This window comes from Ceratotherium simum, chromosome 16 (assembly GCF_057802395.1).
Source record: "Ceratotherium simum simum isolate JZ-2026a chromosome 16, ASM5780239v1, whole genome shotgun sequence".
Taxonomy (NCBI): Eukaryota; Metazoa; Chordata; class Mammalia; order Perissodactyla; family Rhinocerotidae; genus Ceratotherium; species Ceratotherium simum.
The window spans coordinates 46,699,736-46,716,804 of record NC_141915.1 but is presented as its reverse complement, the minus strand read 5'-3'; the positions used below and the strand labels follow the sequence as shown (position 1 = coordinate 46,716,804).

At 44.0% G+C, this 17,069-nt stretch overlaps 1 protein-coding gene across 5 annotated transcripts in view; it reads right to left on the bottom strand.

The window, feature by feature from the left end:
- The window catches only part of MAP3K3 (mitogen-activated protein kinase kinase kinase 3), a 61,114-nt gene extending 45,632 nt beyond the window's left edge, over positions 1 to 15,482 (bottom strand). Inside the window, exons 1-3 of one of the 5 annotated variants that reach the window (XM_087441390.1) lie at positions 15,098 to 15,482; positions 5,926 to 6,047; positions 4,198 to 4,290 (exon numbers count right to left, since the gene is read on the bottom strand). In XM_087441390.1, the coding sequence (XP_087297516.1) occupies positions 4,198 to 4,290; positions 5,926 to 6,047; positions 15,098 to 15,101 (219 nt within the window). In that variant the 5' untranslated portion in view covers positions 15,102 to 15,482. The remainder of the gene's footprint in view (positions 1 to 4,197; positions 4,291 to 5,925; positions 6,048 to 15,097) is intronic. The other 4 variants (XM_087441386.1, XM_087441388.1, XM_087441389.1 and 1 more) reach the window with 4 other exon arrangements.
- Between the last annotated feature and the right edge of the window lie 1,587 nt (positions 15,483 to 17,069).

Sequence of the window (17,069 nt, the reverse complement as noted above, 5' to 3'; positions counted from 1 at the left end):
TGGAGCGTCACCCTTCCTCCTTTCTACCAAACTAAACTTTTATACATCCTTCACAGCCTCGTTCAAGTGTCACCTCCTCCAGAAATGACTCCACAACTCCTTCGGCCCAAGTTCATCTTTTACTTTCCTGGCCTCCTATAGCACTCACTATCTGAACCATATATGTAGGCATAGTTTCACCCTACCTTAGTTTCTTTTTCTCATGTATTTCTCATTTCCCAATAAGACCTCATGATTCCTAGGGTACAGGGAACCTATATTTCTTTTGGAGGTCCAAAAAGCTTGACTATAGGCACATGTTGAAATGAATAGAGAGGTGCCACAGCTGCGGAGAAAAAAGTTCCAGTACAAAAATTCAGGTCTATGCAGGTTCAAGTCCCCTGCCCACTACAGCCAATCTGGTGAAAGGAAAAGTGAGAGCCATGCCCAGGAGAAGGAAAGTGCAGGACCCCAGGTTGAGCTACAGATTTGGGAACTTAGCGGGGGCAACAAGAGTAACCTTCGATGATACCAAACTTAAGTAGAAATGACCTTTTCAAAGTCTGAACTCAACAACTGAACATGTAATCCAAGAGGGCTCCCAAGAAACCAAAAAAAAAATCCAACACTGCTTACTCAACAAAGGTTTGTAAACTAATTTGACCCGGCAAAGGGCTCGGCTAGCCATCATCCCTGGCACCCTCTCTCTGATTCTGTAGTGCTCCCTCTCCCTGTATTTGTTGTACAGCTTTGATGGCTCCCACATCTTTGGCACTGGAGTCCTTATCTTGCCAATGATAGTAAATAAATGAGAAGAAAAAGAGAAAGGCAACAAAAATATTTTTATTTGTGTGACTTAGGAAAACCCTAAGAGATCAGTGAAAGAGATGATTATAAAGCAACCTTCTTCTCTGCCCTAGTTCTTTCTGTATCTCCAGTCCTAGCATTGTGCCTGGCATGCAGTAGGGGCTTGGTGAGTGTTGGAATGAATCAGTGATGAGTGACTGAATGGTGTATTAGTTGTCTATTGTTGCTTAATGAACTACCTTACACACACAAAAAAAGCAACCTTCTTAGAAAATAGAATACCAGGCTCATATGTTGCTTTATGTTTTATTTTCAAACTAGACAGCCCATCCTATTAACAACCCTTGAAAGAGAAAGGAAGTCCTGAAGAGGCAGATCTATCACAGTAAAAGCAAAAGACAGTCTGCTCAATCACTGACCCTGCTGGAGCAACAGCTCCTAGAATTCTTCTCCTTTAGAACTGATAACCAAGAGCCCTGCCCTGCTAGTGCCTGCCATGAAGAAATCAACTTTTCTATTCTGAAGCATCCACTAGTGAATATCAGGAGGGTCAGATTTAGACCCTGGGCTCTGTTCAAGCCTCCACCTACCATTTTGATAAGAATCAAGGGAAATAGGAATCCGTGGAAATAAGGATTCTATTTCTTCCTCCACTGGGACTTTCAGAAATTAGGCTAGCTTCAAAAGTTTGCAAAAGACCATCTGATAGACAGTAATAACAGTCCAATAAAGATAGAAAACCTGAACCCTTTCAGTTCCATGACAGTATGCATAGTTCTGGTTTAAAGTTTTCACTAGAGCTCGTACCCACAATGCCAGAACATCATAGACGTGATGTAATCACTACTGCTTTATGTTTGTACATTCGTTTTACAATGTAAGAAATGCTTGGGCCGGCCCGTGGCTTAGCGGTTAAAGTGCGTGCGCTCTGCTGCTGGCGGCCCGGGTTCAGATCCCGGGCCCGCACCGACGCACTGCTTCTCCAGCCATGCTGAGGCCGCGTCCCACATACATCAACTAGAAGGATGCGGAGCTATGACATACAACTATCTACTGGGGCTTTGGGGGGAAAAAAATAAATAAATAAAATCTTAAAAAAAAAAAAAAAAAAGAAATGCTTTACATTCTGTCTATGATCTTACGACGACTTTAAGTAGACACAATAGGTAGTATAGTCATGCGTCGCTTAATGACGGGGATACGTTCTGAGAAGTGCATCAATAGGCAAATTCGTCATTGTGCAAACATCATAGAGTGCACTTATACAAACCTAGATGGTACAGTCTACTATATACCTAGGCTATACAGTACTAATCTTATGGGACCACCATTGTATTCTCAGTCCGTCATTGACCAAAAAGTCATTATGCAGCCTGTGACTGTATTATGTCTATATTTCAGATGGAAAAACTGAGGCTTAGAAAGGTTATTAGACTTACACACGGTAAAATTACTATGACCAGGAATCAGAAGATCAGGGTTTGCTCCCTGGCTATACTTAATACCATTGCATAAGCGTTTTGTAAACTTTAAAGTATTATACATAGGCTTATCAGTTGCTGTTATTGTTCTTAACTGTTGTAGCTCAAAGCACTCTGTAAATTGTAAAATCCTGTGTTAATGGATTATTAAAAACTCAGTGACTTCTAGGCCAGTGCTGTTCTTTTCACTACACTAAGCTGTCAGCCTCACAGAGAAATAGCACCTGTTGATAAAGCACTGTGAGTTGATGACTGCTAAAGGGATGTTGCACATCATGGCCTGCAAACCATCCACGGGCCCCGGCCACACCTAGGATGTGCCATCATCTAAGAATGTTCAGCCAGCTCTAGCCAGGCTGTAGGCTTCCAGGGACCTAATGTACAGGAGGGAGAATACAGAGAACACAGAGCCTATCTCCTAGCAAATAGTTCATTGCAATGCACCTCACTGCTCATGTACTTCCACAGCAGCTCAAAATGCTTAGCTGTTCTCAAATGCATTCTCTTTTTCAATTAGTTACCTAGCTTGTTTACTTAGGGAAGAGGATGTCAAGTCCTGCCAAGCCGAGATATTAAATTCGGTTTTCCAGTTCTTCCAGGCCTCAGCCCCCAAACAATTCTATCAATGAACCCACAGCTCCTCTGGCTTGCCTTGCTGTGCCAAACTTGAGCCCCATAAGGCTATATCAATCTCAGCTCTGCCTGTAGCCAACACTGCCATTCTCACACCTATACGCTGTTTGCCTCTGCTAGCACCATCCCATCCCTGAATAAACAACCTCTCTTGCTGGCCAAAATACTCAGTCACTTTCAACTGGGACCCTGCGATTTGAATCTTTAGCCCAACTTAGCATCTCTTAGCTATTTAAATTAGGTTTTGATCTTTCATTCCTCTCTCCTCCTAAGCACAGACCTTCTGGCAGAACTGGTAATGAAGAAAACTGCTTAATCCTATCCCAGGCCCAAGCGAACAAAAACAAAGATAATAATGTGAATTCACTCTGTATATTGTAAAGTCCTACATTAACAGATTATTAACGTCTCTAGACTCTTTTTATCACGCTAAGCTGTAAACACCTCCCCGCTGAAATGTTCCCCTCACTTCCATCTCACCCTATCCTTCTTAGAAATGCATTCACTGAGGCTTTCGCCCTCTTTCTGCTTTCAGGATTTTGCTGAAGAATACTTCTCCTGGTCAGAAGCTGAACATCTGCTACACTTCCCAGGAGAGACCATTCTATGACCTTGACTCTATTAAGGGAAAAAGCTATCTTGACATTTTCATCACCCTTTTACCTAATATTAGCATAAAACTTTGAGTTTCAATTTCTAAACAGCCATGCTAGTTCCGTAGCTTCACATTCCCCCCAGATCCCCACGCTCCCTGGAATAGAATCTTAGATAGGACTCCTACTGATGAGCTTTACACAATGCATAGAAACTCACGACCTATGTGGAGGAATGAATGTACCAATGAATCGCTAAACATCTCCAAGCATGTATGTACTTAATTTCTTGCCCAACAATAGTCCCTTATATAGTATATAAAGTTGTGCTGTCCAAGACAACAGCTGCTAGCCACATGTGGCTATTTAAATTTAAATTAATTAAAATGAAATAAAATTTAAAATCCAGTTCCTCAGTTGCTCAATAGCTACGTGTGGCTAGTGGCTACTACATTGGACAACACAAATAAAGAACACTTCCATCATCACAGAAAGTTTATTGGAGAGCACTGATAAAGGCTGCTTATGAATAATATTGTTATGAGAAATGGCGACCAAAAGCGTAGAACATAGGCAATGAGTAACCAGTACTCCCTACAAATCTACTAAAACGATTTGTCCAGGAAATGTACTCCACACTCTTCCAGCACTAGTATCAGATTTAAAAGCACATTTTAGCTTTAACAGGCAATTTGGTTCCTTACCAAAAATTTCTTTTTGTCACTGGCCCCTGCACATGAGCTTGTTGTTACTGTGGGGCTGTTCAGAAGGGCTGAGCTGCTGCTGTTGTGTTTTTTCTTTAAAAACAAAAAAACTGAGGTTAATAACTTGTATCCTCCATGCAACAGAAAAAGTTTGATGATATTCAAGTAAATTGTGGGTCTGAAGAGCCAGTACCTCTTGTTAAGATTACTTCCTCACCAGTAGTCAACCCTTTTCACAGCCTTCTACCTTCATAACCACTGACTTGACTCCAATAACACAGCAACAGACACAGTAAAAGATCAGGACTTTTCTTATAATAGCTTTTAAGCTCTCAGCAGATGGATTCCTAAAAGGTCATCTCCCTTCAAGGAATGATCAGGGACCAGTCCACCCCTCCTCTTCCCAGTTTGGTCCCTTTGCGCCTTCTAACTCAAGAAAGCTTCCCCTTTTCACCTACTAACTGACATCCATGCTAATAGTCCCATTTGGAGAAAGGTCAGCTGACTGGAGCGTTACAAGCACACTCCACATAGGAAGACAGGAAGGAAAGTGAGGTCATTAGACTCAAGCCTGGGGGAGGGGACTCACTTCTGGTAAAATACTCCTTCCAAAAGCAGCTTTGAATAGAAACGAGTTACAGCAAGGGAGAACCCACACAATTAGTCAGAATAATGTATGAAAATAGTACAAGAATGGGCCCTATTCTGTTGTTCCCCCAGTTCTGTAAGGTAACCACAAAAGTAAAAGCAGCTTTCCAAACTAATCCTTCTGTTATAACATGAAACAAAAGAACTCAGGGTCCCTAGTTTTCCTAAAGGCAGGAAATACCCTGGGAAGCTATATCTAGCAAACCTCAGACTGAAAAAGTTCTAGGCCTTATACTTTTTGGAGGAGTCAAGGGTACTTCTGAAGAATTGGTAGACAAGGTGCAAACAAGGAGCGAGAAGGTTAGCTGATAATGAAGAGAACAACAAGGGAGGATGTAATGGACAAATTTTCATCAAACACACCAAACACAGCCATCTGATATAGCACCAGATACCCACTAGAGAGCAAAACCCCCCATCATTCACTCCTCTCTACAGGCCAAAGTATCGAGAAAACGGAGGTAAATGACAATGGAGGTGAGAAGAAGGTTCTCAACAGCTCACAAGTTTAAATGTTAACAAAAATAGGAACTGTTTTCCTAAAGAAGCACACAACTCTCAATAAAATAGGCACCCGCAACTACCTGAGTTAATATGGGGAAACAACTGTAAACAACAATAACAACAAAATCATTCACTGTTACCTTTAGAATATATGACATTTTATTAAATAAATTTCCCTTCCTAATTATATTTTACATAAACGAATACCAAAATTAATTAATTTTTCCTAAGTATATACTGTAAGGTAGCTAAAAACCTTCTGAATTAGGAATTGTGAACCTGGATAAAATATTTGCCAAATAATCACTGTAAAGGAAAAATTATACAAATACTGTCCCCATAATAAGCAAAGGAATTATTCTTATTCTCCACAGATGAAACACTATGCACAAGGCTTTGGGACTGCAGATCATGACCCACACCTGGTTGGTATATATCATCTACCATTTAACAGACAAAAAGAAGGGGCCAATAGCATTCAAGCCTGGTATTAGAGTATCCTTTGCTTCTCAAATATTTCCCATTTGAAAACCCCTTCCCCCAAAATTTAGTTAAATCTTCCAGGACCACACATACCTGCTTATTTGGGTGACCCGTGTCTTTGTTCTTCATGGTCTCATATCCAGGAGCTCGAGAACGTCGGCTCATCTGGAGGGCCACCAGATCCTTCATGATCGAGTTCAATGCCTCCTGTTCGTCTGCAATAAAAGAGAGCACATGGGCTAAGATACTTTAATACTGACCAGCGAATTACTTTCACAAATTATATGACTAATACTCAGGGAGTTCTGCCCAGGTAAAATGACAGACGTTATAACTATAATCACATACATTTGATGTCTCTCAAAAGCAGCCAGATAACTGAGGTCAGACTATGGCAACTTGAATTTTAACGGATTCTTAACAGCTCTGCAATCAGATTTCTGGCAGTAATAATTACCAATGCAGGGGGGCAAAGGAGGTGCTCAAACAGAGCAATTCCTCCTGTGCCAGAGAAACTCAATCGGGAAAAATAGATGGAAAGCTGGAGTGAAGTGAAAAACAACACAGCACAGTGTACTAGGGTACTGAGTGACAAGATTAATTCATGGAGAGCTGATTATGGGACAGTCACAGACTTATTCTTAAAGCATCACATGTAGGAAGGCACATTTTAAAAGGTACCAAACAAGGACCTCAGGTAGCTGCTTTGAACAGAATTTTTTTTTACAAGCCTAGCCTTTGAATGCCCCCCTCCCAACTCTTTACAAGTTTATAGGCCTTCTGCTTCCCACAGGGACGTCAAAAGGCAGTTCTATTGTTTTTCTTCCCTAACTGACCAAGCAGTGCATTGTCTCTGCCTTACTGGCATTACTTTTAATCCCCTTTTCTTGAAATAGCATAGAGTACTTGAGTTCTCATGCACTGAAGACAACTGGCCAAAACCCAGAACCCAAATCGGCCCAATTCCATGTTTTGCAAAATTCCCCAGATCCTTCCAGAGATCCTTGTCCACTCAAATAGCATTTAAGAGTTGAAAATATATAAATCTGTTGGTCTAAAAAGGAACATGAAGGATGAGTTGTTACACTTGCTTTGGTGACAAATGAGTCACTTGGGAACTTGGGACACACATTAAAAGAAGTGAGTACAAGAGACTCCACCCAAAGAGTGGAGAGTACCTATCTTCTGCCCTTTATCATTGTCCCTTGGAAATATTCTAATACTTTGTGGAAAGGAAAGAATGGAATGAAGTATGGAAAGTAAAATTGTGCTATTTACCTCTCCCCTCTTCTTAGACCAAATCTGCTCAGGTGCCCTACATGCCCTCTGAGGAGGTGCAGAAAGGAAGGAGAAAGGTGCCCATGAAGAGGTTTTTGCCCGCTCAGAAAAGTAAAATAAGATTTAAAACTTGCAGGAAAAACATCAGTAGAGTAGCTTCCCATCTAATTCCATTTCAAAATATACACAAAAGTATGTATGAGGGTGATCGAGTTGTACTGAAAGAATGAGGTAAAAGGGATAACGAATGAGGAAGAAGTAGGTATCTACAGAAAGACCTGTCAAAATTAAAACACATATATCCCATCAATTACTTTATTTTTTTTTTAATTTTATTTATTTATTTTTTCCCCCAAAGGCCCAGTAGATAGTTGTATGTCATAGTTGCACATCCTTCTAGTTGCTGTATGTGGGACGTGGCCCCAGCATGGTGGGACAAGTGGTGCGTCGGTGCACGCCCAGGATCCGAACCCGGGCTGCCAGTAGCTGAGCGCGCGTACTTAACCGCTAAGCCACGGGGCCGGCCCCCATCAATTACTTTATATTTTCTAGCAATTTCCCTATAGGCTCCTTAAAGAAAGGGCACTTGCTTGGTTTTTCATTTTTTAACCTCCCAACCAAGGTTTAAAAACTAGAACATAACACCTAAGCTAGGAAGATTGGTTTATACATATATAATATACAGAGGCTTATATATTAAATTGGCTTATATGTTATTAAATATAATATATATGTATAAAATTATTAGGCAACTGTAACAGTAAACTGGGATCATTATAAGGAGGTTTATGACTAGGTAGGTGTTTTCTGAGGAGCATCGCATGGAGAGAGATTCCCAACAGCAGAATGCATGGAGTTTTCCGTATCAAGATAACCAGCCTTAGAATTGAGAATTTCAGTTGTTGTCTCAACTCAGATAGTGAAACAAGATGGATGTGAACACACACAGACACACACACACACACACTTTTCAAGTCAAATCTACGACAAGTATGACTAGAGAAATCATTTCTAATTCTGTATAAGATGATTCTATTATAAGAGCTGGTTTATCAGGTTGACAAATTCTGTTTCCAGGAAGCTAACCAATTCCTGGCATTACTTAATGGATAAACTTGTTTGGTAGTTCCAGTGCTGAGAACACACTAGAGGAATGGTTTGGCACTATCTCTTGAAATCCAGGACAACAGACATAAGTGAAACAGGGTTATAGAATCTGATTTTGTGTCGAATACATTGCTCGAGGCAGACAGGTTCTTAAACTGATACTTCAAACTGAGGACATGGATAAAGACAGGAAGTAAATCAAGTGGCTCTTTCAGGCATTTCTTCCTGGATTGAGATTTTAACTGAATTATCAGCACTCCAGTATGGCATTCCTTAAAAAATAAAAACAAACAAACAAAACTTTTAATAACAGCAGCTTTCTTAGAGTGCAGCAGTCAGATATATGGACTTTGGAGTCAGAAAGACCTGGATTTAAGGAGGCCTTGAACAAATCACTTATTTTCCCTCAACCTCAATTTCCTCATCTGCAAAACGGAGATAATAAAAGTATCATTTCACAGAGCTTCTGTGAGAGTTAAACAAAAAAAAAAAACTTTCAAATCATTCCTCATGACACCTAACCCCTGGTAATGCTAAAAAAATGATGGCTATTATTATCATCAATGGAAAAAGGTCAATGGGAAAAGACTGGAGGCCGCTTAATCAATCCTAATACTTAATTTTATTCATGAATTTTTATTAATATTAACAATAACCATTTACTGAGTACCTATCATGTATTATACATTAGATTGTTCTGAAAGATATTTCAAGGTATTCAAACTCTGGGGGTAAAAGGATAGATGACACACAAATACAAGGTTATACAAATAAAGAGACTGAATTAGACAATATACAAATCAGAGTACATAGATGCACATGTGTAAAAAAAATTTTTTTACAATGTGAGTAGCAAAAGCTTGTAGAGATTATTTTACAAAATTATTAACAGAATAAAGATTCTTTCAGAAAAGCAAGCTGTTCCAGCTATGCAGGAGAGCTTAAAAAATGAACTGAGGAGAGAAAGGTCATGAAAGTAAGTGAAGGGCAGAGGGGAAGAAAATAGAGTCAAGGACTGATCCTCAGTGAGTAGTAATCCGTATCGAGTAGAGTAGGAAGAAGGTATGCTGGCAAATAAGCCTTAAAGAGGATTAGAAAAAACAAAAGAGTGACACCACAGAAGCCAGGACCAAAGAAGGGCAGCGGCAGGCATAGGCCAGGCAGATCCAGCAGAGTGGTAGAGGCAGAAACAAAATTTTAAAGGGAATCAAGAAGCTGGAGATGAAAAGAAAATTGGAAGTACTGGAAATCAACAATGCATTTGTGAACTTTACATGTGAACAAGTTGAGGCACGGGTAATAGTGTGCTATAACCCCGAAAAGATTTCCAGAGGATGGGGGTGGTCTGAGCAACTAGGAAGAAGCACAGAGGAAGAAGTTAATTCTAGAGATTAAGAGGTTAAGAATCGAGAGGGGAGGACTATTCATAGAAAATAGAAAAGATGGGCCGGCCCCGTGGCTTAGCGGTTAAGTGCGCGAGCTCCCCGAGCTCCGCTGCTGGCAGCCCGGTTCGGATCCTAGGCGTGCACTGACGCACCACTTCTCCGGCCATGCTGAGGCCGTGTCCCACATACAGCAACTAGAAGGATGTGCAGCTATGACATACAACTATCCACTGGGGCTTTGGGGGCAAAAATAAATAAATTAATTAATTAATTAAAAAAAAGAAAATACAAAAGAAGGGATCTATGAAACAAGGATTAGAGTCCAGGCTTAAAAACTGGAAGCTCTTAAGCAGACAGATATCTATAATCATCCAGCAGCGCGTAATTTTTCTTCTCCTCATCCCCTGACCTATGGCATGGAGGCTGCCAGGCAACACACTCTTCTCTCTTGAGCTCCAGGAGGAAGTCACTCTTCCAGACTGAACTATTACTTCTCTCTAAAAGCAGGGTCTTAACGCACTCCCATTCATGAATTCCCTTGGCTAAAAACCCAGAAAAGTCTCCAGAAGCACCATGTCCTTCAATAAACATTGTTGTCCTACATGATGTCCCTTTACTATGCCAGACACTCTTTTCCATATATACACATCCCCAAAGTAATATTTTAATCTTTGTTTTCACTTAACTAACAATGTTATTTCTTCATCTTGTCAACGCTCTACCCAGCTCTGCCAGATCATCTGATCACACTGCTCACCCAGGAGATCCTGTGCTTCAGAGTGTCGCTGAGTCAGATTTTACTATCTTATTCTTCATGACATTTCATATACTCCCACTGCCTCTACCCAGTCCATACCTGGGCAAACATCATTTTATAGCAAATATAAGCAAAAAGGCCCCAGCATCAATTCATAAGAAACTTGTTTCCTTCAAGGACATGGTTGAACCTTTGCTAGAGCTCAAAGTCAAATTCTTGTGTTTATTTTCTTTTTCTGGGATATAACAGCCCTTCAATACTAATTGATGGTGGTCCAAAATTTAAAAATGCATATTACAAAGTAAGCCACTGCTTCCTCATAAGAATCAATATATTACCACTATATTTTATTTTAATGTTTAATGAAATTAAATCAAAGGCCTGAAGACTATAGGGTTATGTATGTCATTCCCTGAACTATAGAATCGCTCCTTCCTGTGTACCTTTACACAGTTTTGACAAAGTACCTACGACACCTATTGCACTTGTTTACATGTTTTTGGTTCACCTTACCTAACTGTAACTTCTTAAGGACAGAATAAATGCAGGTACAGGGCCTAACACTGCCCCTGACACATAAGAGACATTCAATAAATGGGCAAAGAATAAATGGATAGCTTACATAGATAGAACCAAGAAAACTGCTTCTTATCCTTTGTGTACTCCCCTAAGTAATGCTCAGTTGGACAGATACTTGCTCTTTACAAAAGCCTAAAATTCAGTTTTAAAATCCGACTATCAATTTTGAAAATATCAGAAATCTAGTTGTGACATAGCCATGTTGATTCATTAAATTGGGATCCCAATTTCAATCAAAACAGTTGCTAACGATTCCGAGTCTACACACGTGGTCAGATTCTAGCCAAACTGAATTGAGACTGATCTAACTAGGAGCTCCCAACAGACTTGGAACTCTAGAGACACAAGGTGTCTGTAAATCACAGTGATTCTGACTTCAAACCAAGCTATCAAACCAGAACCACACCACCCTTAATCCTGTACTCAGTTCACTATAGTTTCCTGTAACATTTCTAAGTTGTTACATACTTTTCAGTAATACTTCCCACTAAGTTTCAGATTGCATTTATAAAAAATCCAAACAGGGGCCGGTCCGGTGGCGCAGCGGTTAAGTGTGAGCTCTCTGCTGCGGCAGCCCGGGGTTCGCAGGTTCGGATCCCTGGCACGCACCGATGCACCACTTGTCAAGCCATGCTGTGGCGGTGTCCCATATAAAGTAGAGGAAGATGGGCACAGATGTTAGCCCAGGGCCAGTCTTCTTCAGCAAAAAGAGGAAGATTGGCATCGGATGTCAGCTCAGGGCCAGTCTTCCTCACACACACACACAAAAAAATCCAAACAAACGCTAGTAAATTAATCTCAGGTATTATTAACAGCATTTGCCTATAATTACTAAAACTAGGAGAGAATTCTAGTGTGACCAAGAAAAAATGACCAGTCAAGCCCCATTTTTTTTCAATAACCACACAGTATCAAAGCCAAAAAAAAGAACATTTCCTATTATTTACAGGGATAAGTGTAGTTTCCACTAGAAATTTACTGGGGCTAACAGCCAATATAAAATCTGACCTGTTTTTATTACCAACCCAAGTTGTCAAACAGGCTTGAGTTTGGGGCTTAGAACAACTCAGGAAAATACGACCGTTAACCAAAGAACCTGCAGGGCAGGGACTCAAATTAGTTTTAGTTCTTTCCTCACTGGGCTGGAGTTTAACAAGTGTAATGAGAATATGAATAAGTCCATGTTGCTCTCTCATCAACCACCTGAGTTCATCTAGAACCACAGCAACTAAAACCTGCGAATTTGAATTTTCATCATTTATACCACCAAAACGGAAACTAGTATTTAAGCGAGAGACTGTGTGTGTATGTACATATTTATCCTTGCTGAGCCCTACATAAAGAGCCAGCTTCTGGGAGAATTCAGTATTAGCTCTAATTGCATGTCAAGGTCATCTACAAAAGAGGGAGAGAATGGTATGCGGGGGTAGGGGAGAGTTCTGAAGAAAGCCAGGCAGTGGTTCTTTTTTTTGGGGGGGGGGGGGGGAGGCGGTGAGGAAGACTGGCCCTGAGGTAACATCTGTTGCCAATTTTCCTCTTTTCGCTTGAGGAAGATTATCCCTGAGCTAACATCTGTGCCAATCTTCCTCTATTTTCTATGTGGGATGCCGCCACAGCATAGCTTGCTGAGCGGTGTGTAGGTCCACGCCCAGGATGGGAACCCTCGAACCCTGGGCCTCCGAAGCAGAGCACACAAACTTAACCACTATGCCACGGGGCTGGCCCCCAGTCAGTGGTTCTTTTTTTTTTTTTATTTTATTTTTTTTTTTCCCCAAAGCCCCAGTAGATAGTTGTATGTCATAGCTGCACATCCTTCTAGTTGCTGTATGTGGGACGCGGCCTCAGCATGGCCGGAGAAGCGGTGCATCGGGGCGCGCCTGGGATCCGAACCCGGGCCACCAGTAGCTGAGCGCCCGCACTTAACCGCTAAGCCACGGGGCCGGCCCTAGTCAGTGGTTCTTAAACCAGCTTGCCTAATATACTGCAGCCACCAAATGAGAAGACACTGAGTTCCTGGTCCTTTTTTCTTTGGGGATCTAGATCTTACCTACATAGTTCCTTTCCTCCCCATCACCGTCTCTCCATATACTCACATATTTAAATTTTTTGAAAATGTCTTGAAATGTGAAAACAGGCTGACATCTATTTTCATGTTAGACTATGAAATGTAGCTAACACATCTGGGCACTCTAACTAGTTTAGCAGTCAAGAAAGTGTGGGGGGGGGAGTGCCGGCCAGCCCTGTGGCTTAGTGGTTAAGCGCGCGCGCTCTGCTACTGGCAGCCAGGGTTCAGATCCCAGGCGCACACGGACACACCGCTTCTCCGGCCATGCTGAGGCCGTGTCCCACATACAGCAACTAGAAGGATGTGCAACTATGACGTACAACTATCTACTGGGGCTTTGGGGAAAAAAAAGGAGGAGGACTGGCCATAGATGTTAGCTCAGAGCTGGTCTTCCTCCGCAAAGAGAGGAGGATTAGCATGGATGTTAGCTCAGGGCTGATCTTCCTCACAAAAAAAAAAAAAAAAAAGAAAGAAAGAAAGTGGGGAGTGGGAGGTCTGCACACCGTCAAGTATTTCACACCCCCTTTGGGGCTTAAGACTACCCCCACAATTCAAAGATTTAGTTCAATCACCAAATTCTAGAACACAAGATAAATGTTTGAAGCCTGGGGAGGACAAGAAGAATTATGCACCCCATTTATAGTAAATGTTCAATAAGTATTTGTTCAATTATGTAGTTAAATACAAAGCCTTACTAGGTTCCTTTTTTGCCTACTGTCATAGGAGACTTTCCAAAGAGGAGCAAGCACTTCTGAGGTAAGGGAACGAAACAGTAAGCCCAGCAAATGAACAAACCCATCCCTTACTGAATGAGGGGCAGCATGGAATAGAACAAGGCAGTTCATTCAAAGCCAGAGTGTAGAGACAGGCTGCAAAAGAATATCTGCCCAATGTGACACAGCATACACTTAACCCCCTACAAAAATGACTTGACCTTGCTATAGGGCAAAGCAAATATTAATGTTCTCTCTTCACATGGGGCACTTCGCAGATGCAATGAATGGCTTTGCAAAGGATCCCTTCACTGAAGTGTACCCCTGGATTATTTAGGACAATACCAAATACTTTGCAAAACTTGTGATTGTGGACAAGAGTATCACAATAACTGATTCAACAAGAGAAGCAAAATACATCTAAAATGTTATTTGCTTCTTAATCTAGTCCAACAGGCATTTGCTAAGTTACCAAAAAGGACATGAAATACAATTCAGTTCAAATGCTGCGTGTGGAAGACATTAAAAGCCTTTCTTAGATTACATCTTCACAACAGAAATTGCAAATATTGATAAAAAGGAAATGATTTCATAGAGACTCTTTTGTGTAGCGAATGCTGCTCTCTTTCACAAGTTACATAATTTCAGGGATACCGCAAGATAAAAATAATGGATGTAAAACACTGCAACCGGATTTTCAAAAAGCAGGATGTGAATTATAACTGGCAGCCCCCGACCAATTCCTAACCTCCAGCAATCTGCGTGCAGCTCGCATTTCTCAACCGTGCTGTTGATAACAGTGATTGCCGTTTTAATCACCTCGCAGCCTATCTCCCGCACGCCCTCCCCTCTGCTCCCGGGCGCGCACAGGGCTCGAGAGCGAGCCCCGGGAACTCTCGCAGGCCGGCCAGTGTGAGCAAAGGGAAGGAAATGACACAGGCAGGAAAAAAAAGCAAATCAAGGAAAAGACACAACAGCAGCTGGGCCTGCACCAGCCTCCAGCCCGGGCCCCACACTGCGCTCTCGCTCCCCCGCCCTCGGGCTCGCGGGCCGGCTCGCTCGGGCCGGAGCGGGCTGCCCCGCCGAGCACGGGCCCTCGACCCGGCCGCCGCTTCCTCGGGATGCGCCCGCCGCGCGGCCCGGAAGGAGGCTGCCGAGGGGGCTCCGCCGGCCGGGACCGCCCCGGCGGGCCGGGGGCGCCAGAACCCCCACCCGGGCCGCGGAGCCGCCAGCGGGGCGGGCGGGCGCCGGCGGTCTGCAGCCCCGGCCGGGCGGGCTGTCCATGCCTGTCAGGCGGCGGCCCAGGGTCCTCCTCCCCTCAGCCCGGGGCGGGGCGACGCGAAGCAGCGCGGGCACAGGCCGGGGCGGTGGCGACACTCACCCATGGTGGCGATGGCGGCGGCGGCGGCTTGGGCCCGAGTGTCACCTGCGCAGCCGGGGCTGCATGCCGGGGGCCCGGGCGGCGGGGACGGCAGCGGCCCTGGCTCCGCGCAGGGGGCGCGGGCTGCGCTCGGGGCCCCCGCCGCCTCCCCAGGCTCCGGCTCCGGCTCCGCCCGCGGCCGGGCGCTGTGGCATGGGCAGGGTGGCCCGCTACATCCCTGGCGCTCCTCGGCTCGGCCCAGCCCGGCTTCGGCGGCGCCGCTCAACCCGCCCGCCCGGCAGTCCCTCAGTCTCGCAGTCGCTCTGTCCGGCCACCGTTCTCCACCTCAGGAACGCTCCGAAAAACAAACCGCTGGTCGCGCAGCTCGCCCCCTTGTCTGTCACTCACCCCAGCACCCACCAATCCCAGGGAGTCGCTGGACCTTCGTACCACCCCTACTCACTTCAACAGCCAATAAGAAGAAGGAAGCCGCAGCTCCCACCACCCACTCACCCCCCGCTCCCTCCCCAACTCGCTCTCAGCCGCCAGCTAATCACCAGCACCACACGATGAACCATTCCCGCCTACTCTCACAGGATGCCAATGGGTGAAGCCACGGCTGTTTCTGAGGGCTGTCTACCGCCTGCCAATCATCGGAACAGCGCCTGGTTCACTCCGCTGCTAGCCAATCACTTAGAGGCCTCTGAGCACCCGCCTCTGCGCATCCCCCGGGTCTTGCCTGCCCTCTCTCCCCGAGGTGTTGGTTACTCCAATCACAGCTCGCGCGTGAAGCTCCGCCCACACCCCCACCTCCCGTCAGTCACTGAAGGTTCGGCGGGCGCGCGGGCTGGCGCGGTTCCCCGTCGGCTACTTTGGGGCAGGAGTTTGGGACGGCGGCTGAAGGGGCCCCCTGGCCTCTCGCCCTCCTGGCTCTCGGCGGTCCCTGAAGCCAGCGTCCTGCCCTTCCCAGTGCCCACACCGGGCGCGTGGTAAGCGGAGAACGTTCTGGCTCTGAGCGCTTCCCGGCGTGTGTACACCTCTGCCACCGGATCCCCTGGCAAGTCCGGAGCTCCGGTCCAGACGCTGTGCTTGCCCGGAGGCAGGGGCGGCCTCACCACTGCCCGCCTTTTCCTGGGTCTCATACCTCCGAGGCCACACCCTCCGAGGGGCTGGGGTAGTGCTGGAATGTGGGTCCTTGGAAATATGGGAGTTCCGCTGCTGGCCCGGGCCGAAACCAGTAAGTGGCAAAATCAGAGCGGTTCTTTCGGAAAAAAAAAACTTTTTTTTCTGGTTATAAAAGCAATACAAGCTCTTTGTATTAAAATTGAAAAAGATACTTAAATAAAAATCCCACCCCAGAAATAATTTTATCTTTTTCCTACCTAGATATACAACGTTTGACAAAGATGTCTTCATATTGGTTTGTAGTGGGCTTACATTTTAAGTGTTTTCCTGTGCTACTGAATATTGTTCCAAATCAACTGTACTGGCTGCATGATATTTCAAAATATTGAGTGAACATAATTAATTTCCCCAGCCCCCATTGTTCAACATTTTATACACTCAGATCTTCAGATTCCAAGTCCACCACAATTAATATGGGCTTCCTTCCTCTGGTCCCTGTTCAAGTGTATTATAAATTAGATGCCAGAATAATCTTCCTCAGATGCCATTTTCAACTATCAACTAAGAACATTTAGTGCTGGCTTTGCCTTGGGTGTTGAATCTCTCAAGAATTACCTTAGACTCCCATATTTACACCCCCCACCCCCAATATTTAATCAGGCCTCTTATCCTGTTAGGTTTTTTTTTCTCCAACAAGCTTTTAAGTCCATCATTTTCACTCTTGATTAGATCCCTACCCAGTTTATTGTAGTTCTTTAACTATAATAATCTCTCTTTTCTGGGAAGGGGAGATAGAGGGGAACGAAAAGTAATATTTATCGGTCATTTACTATATGCCAGGTACGTCATCTCATTTAACCTTTTCAAT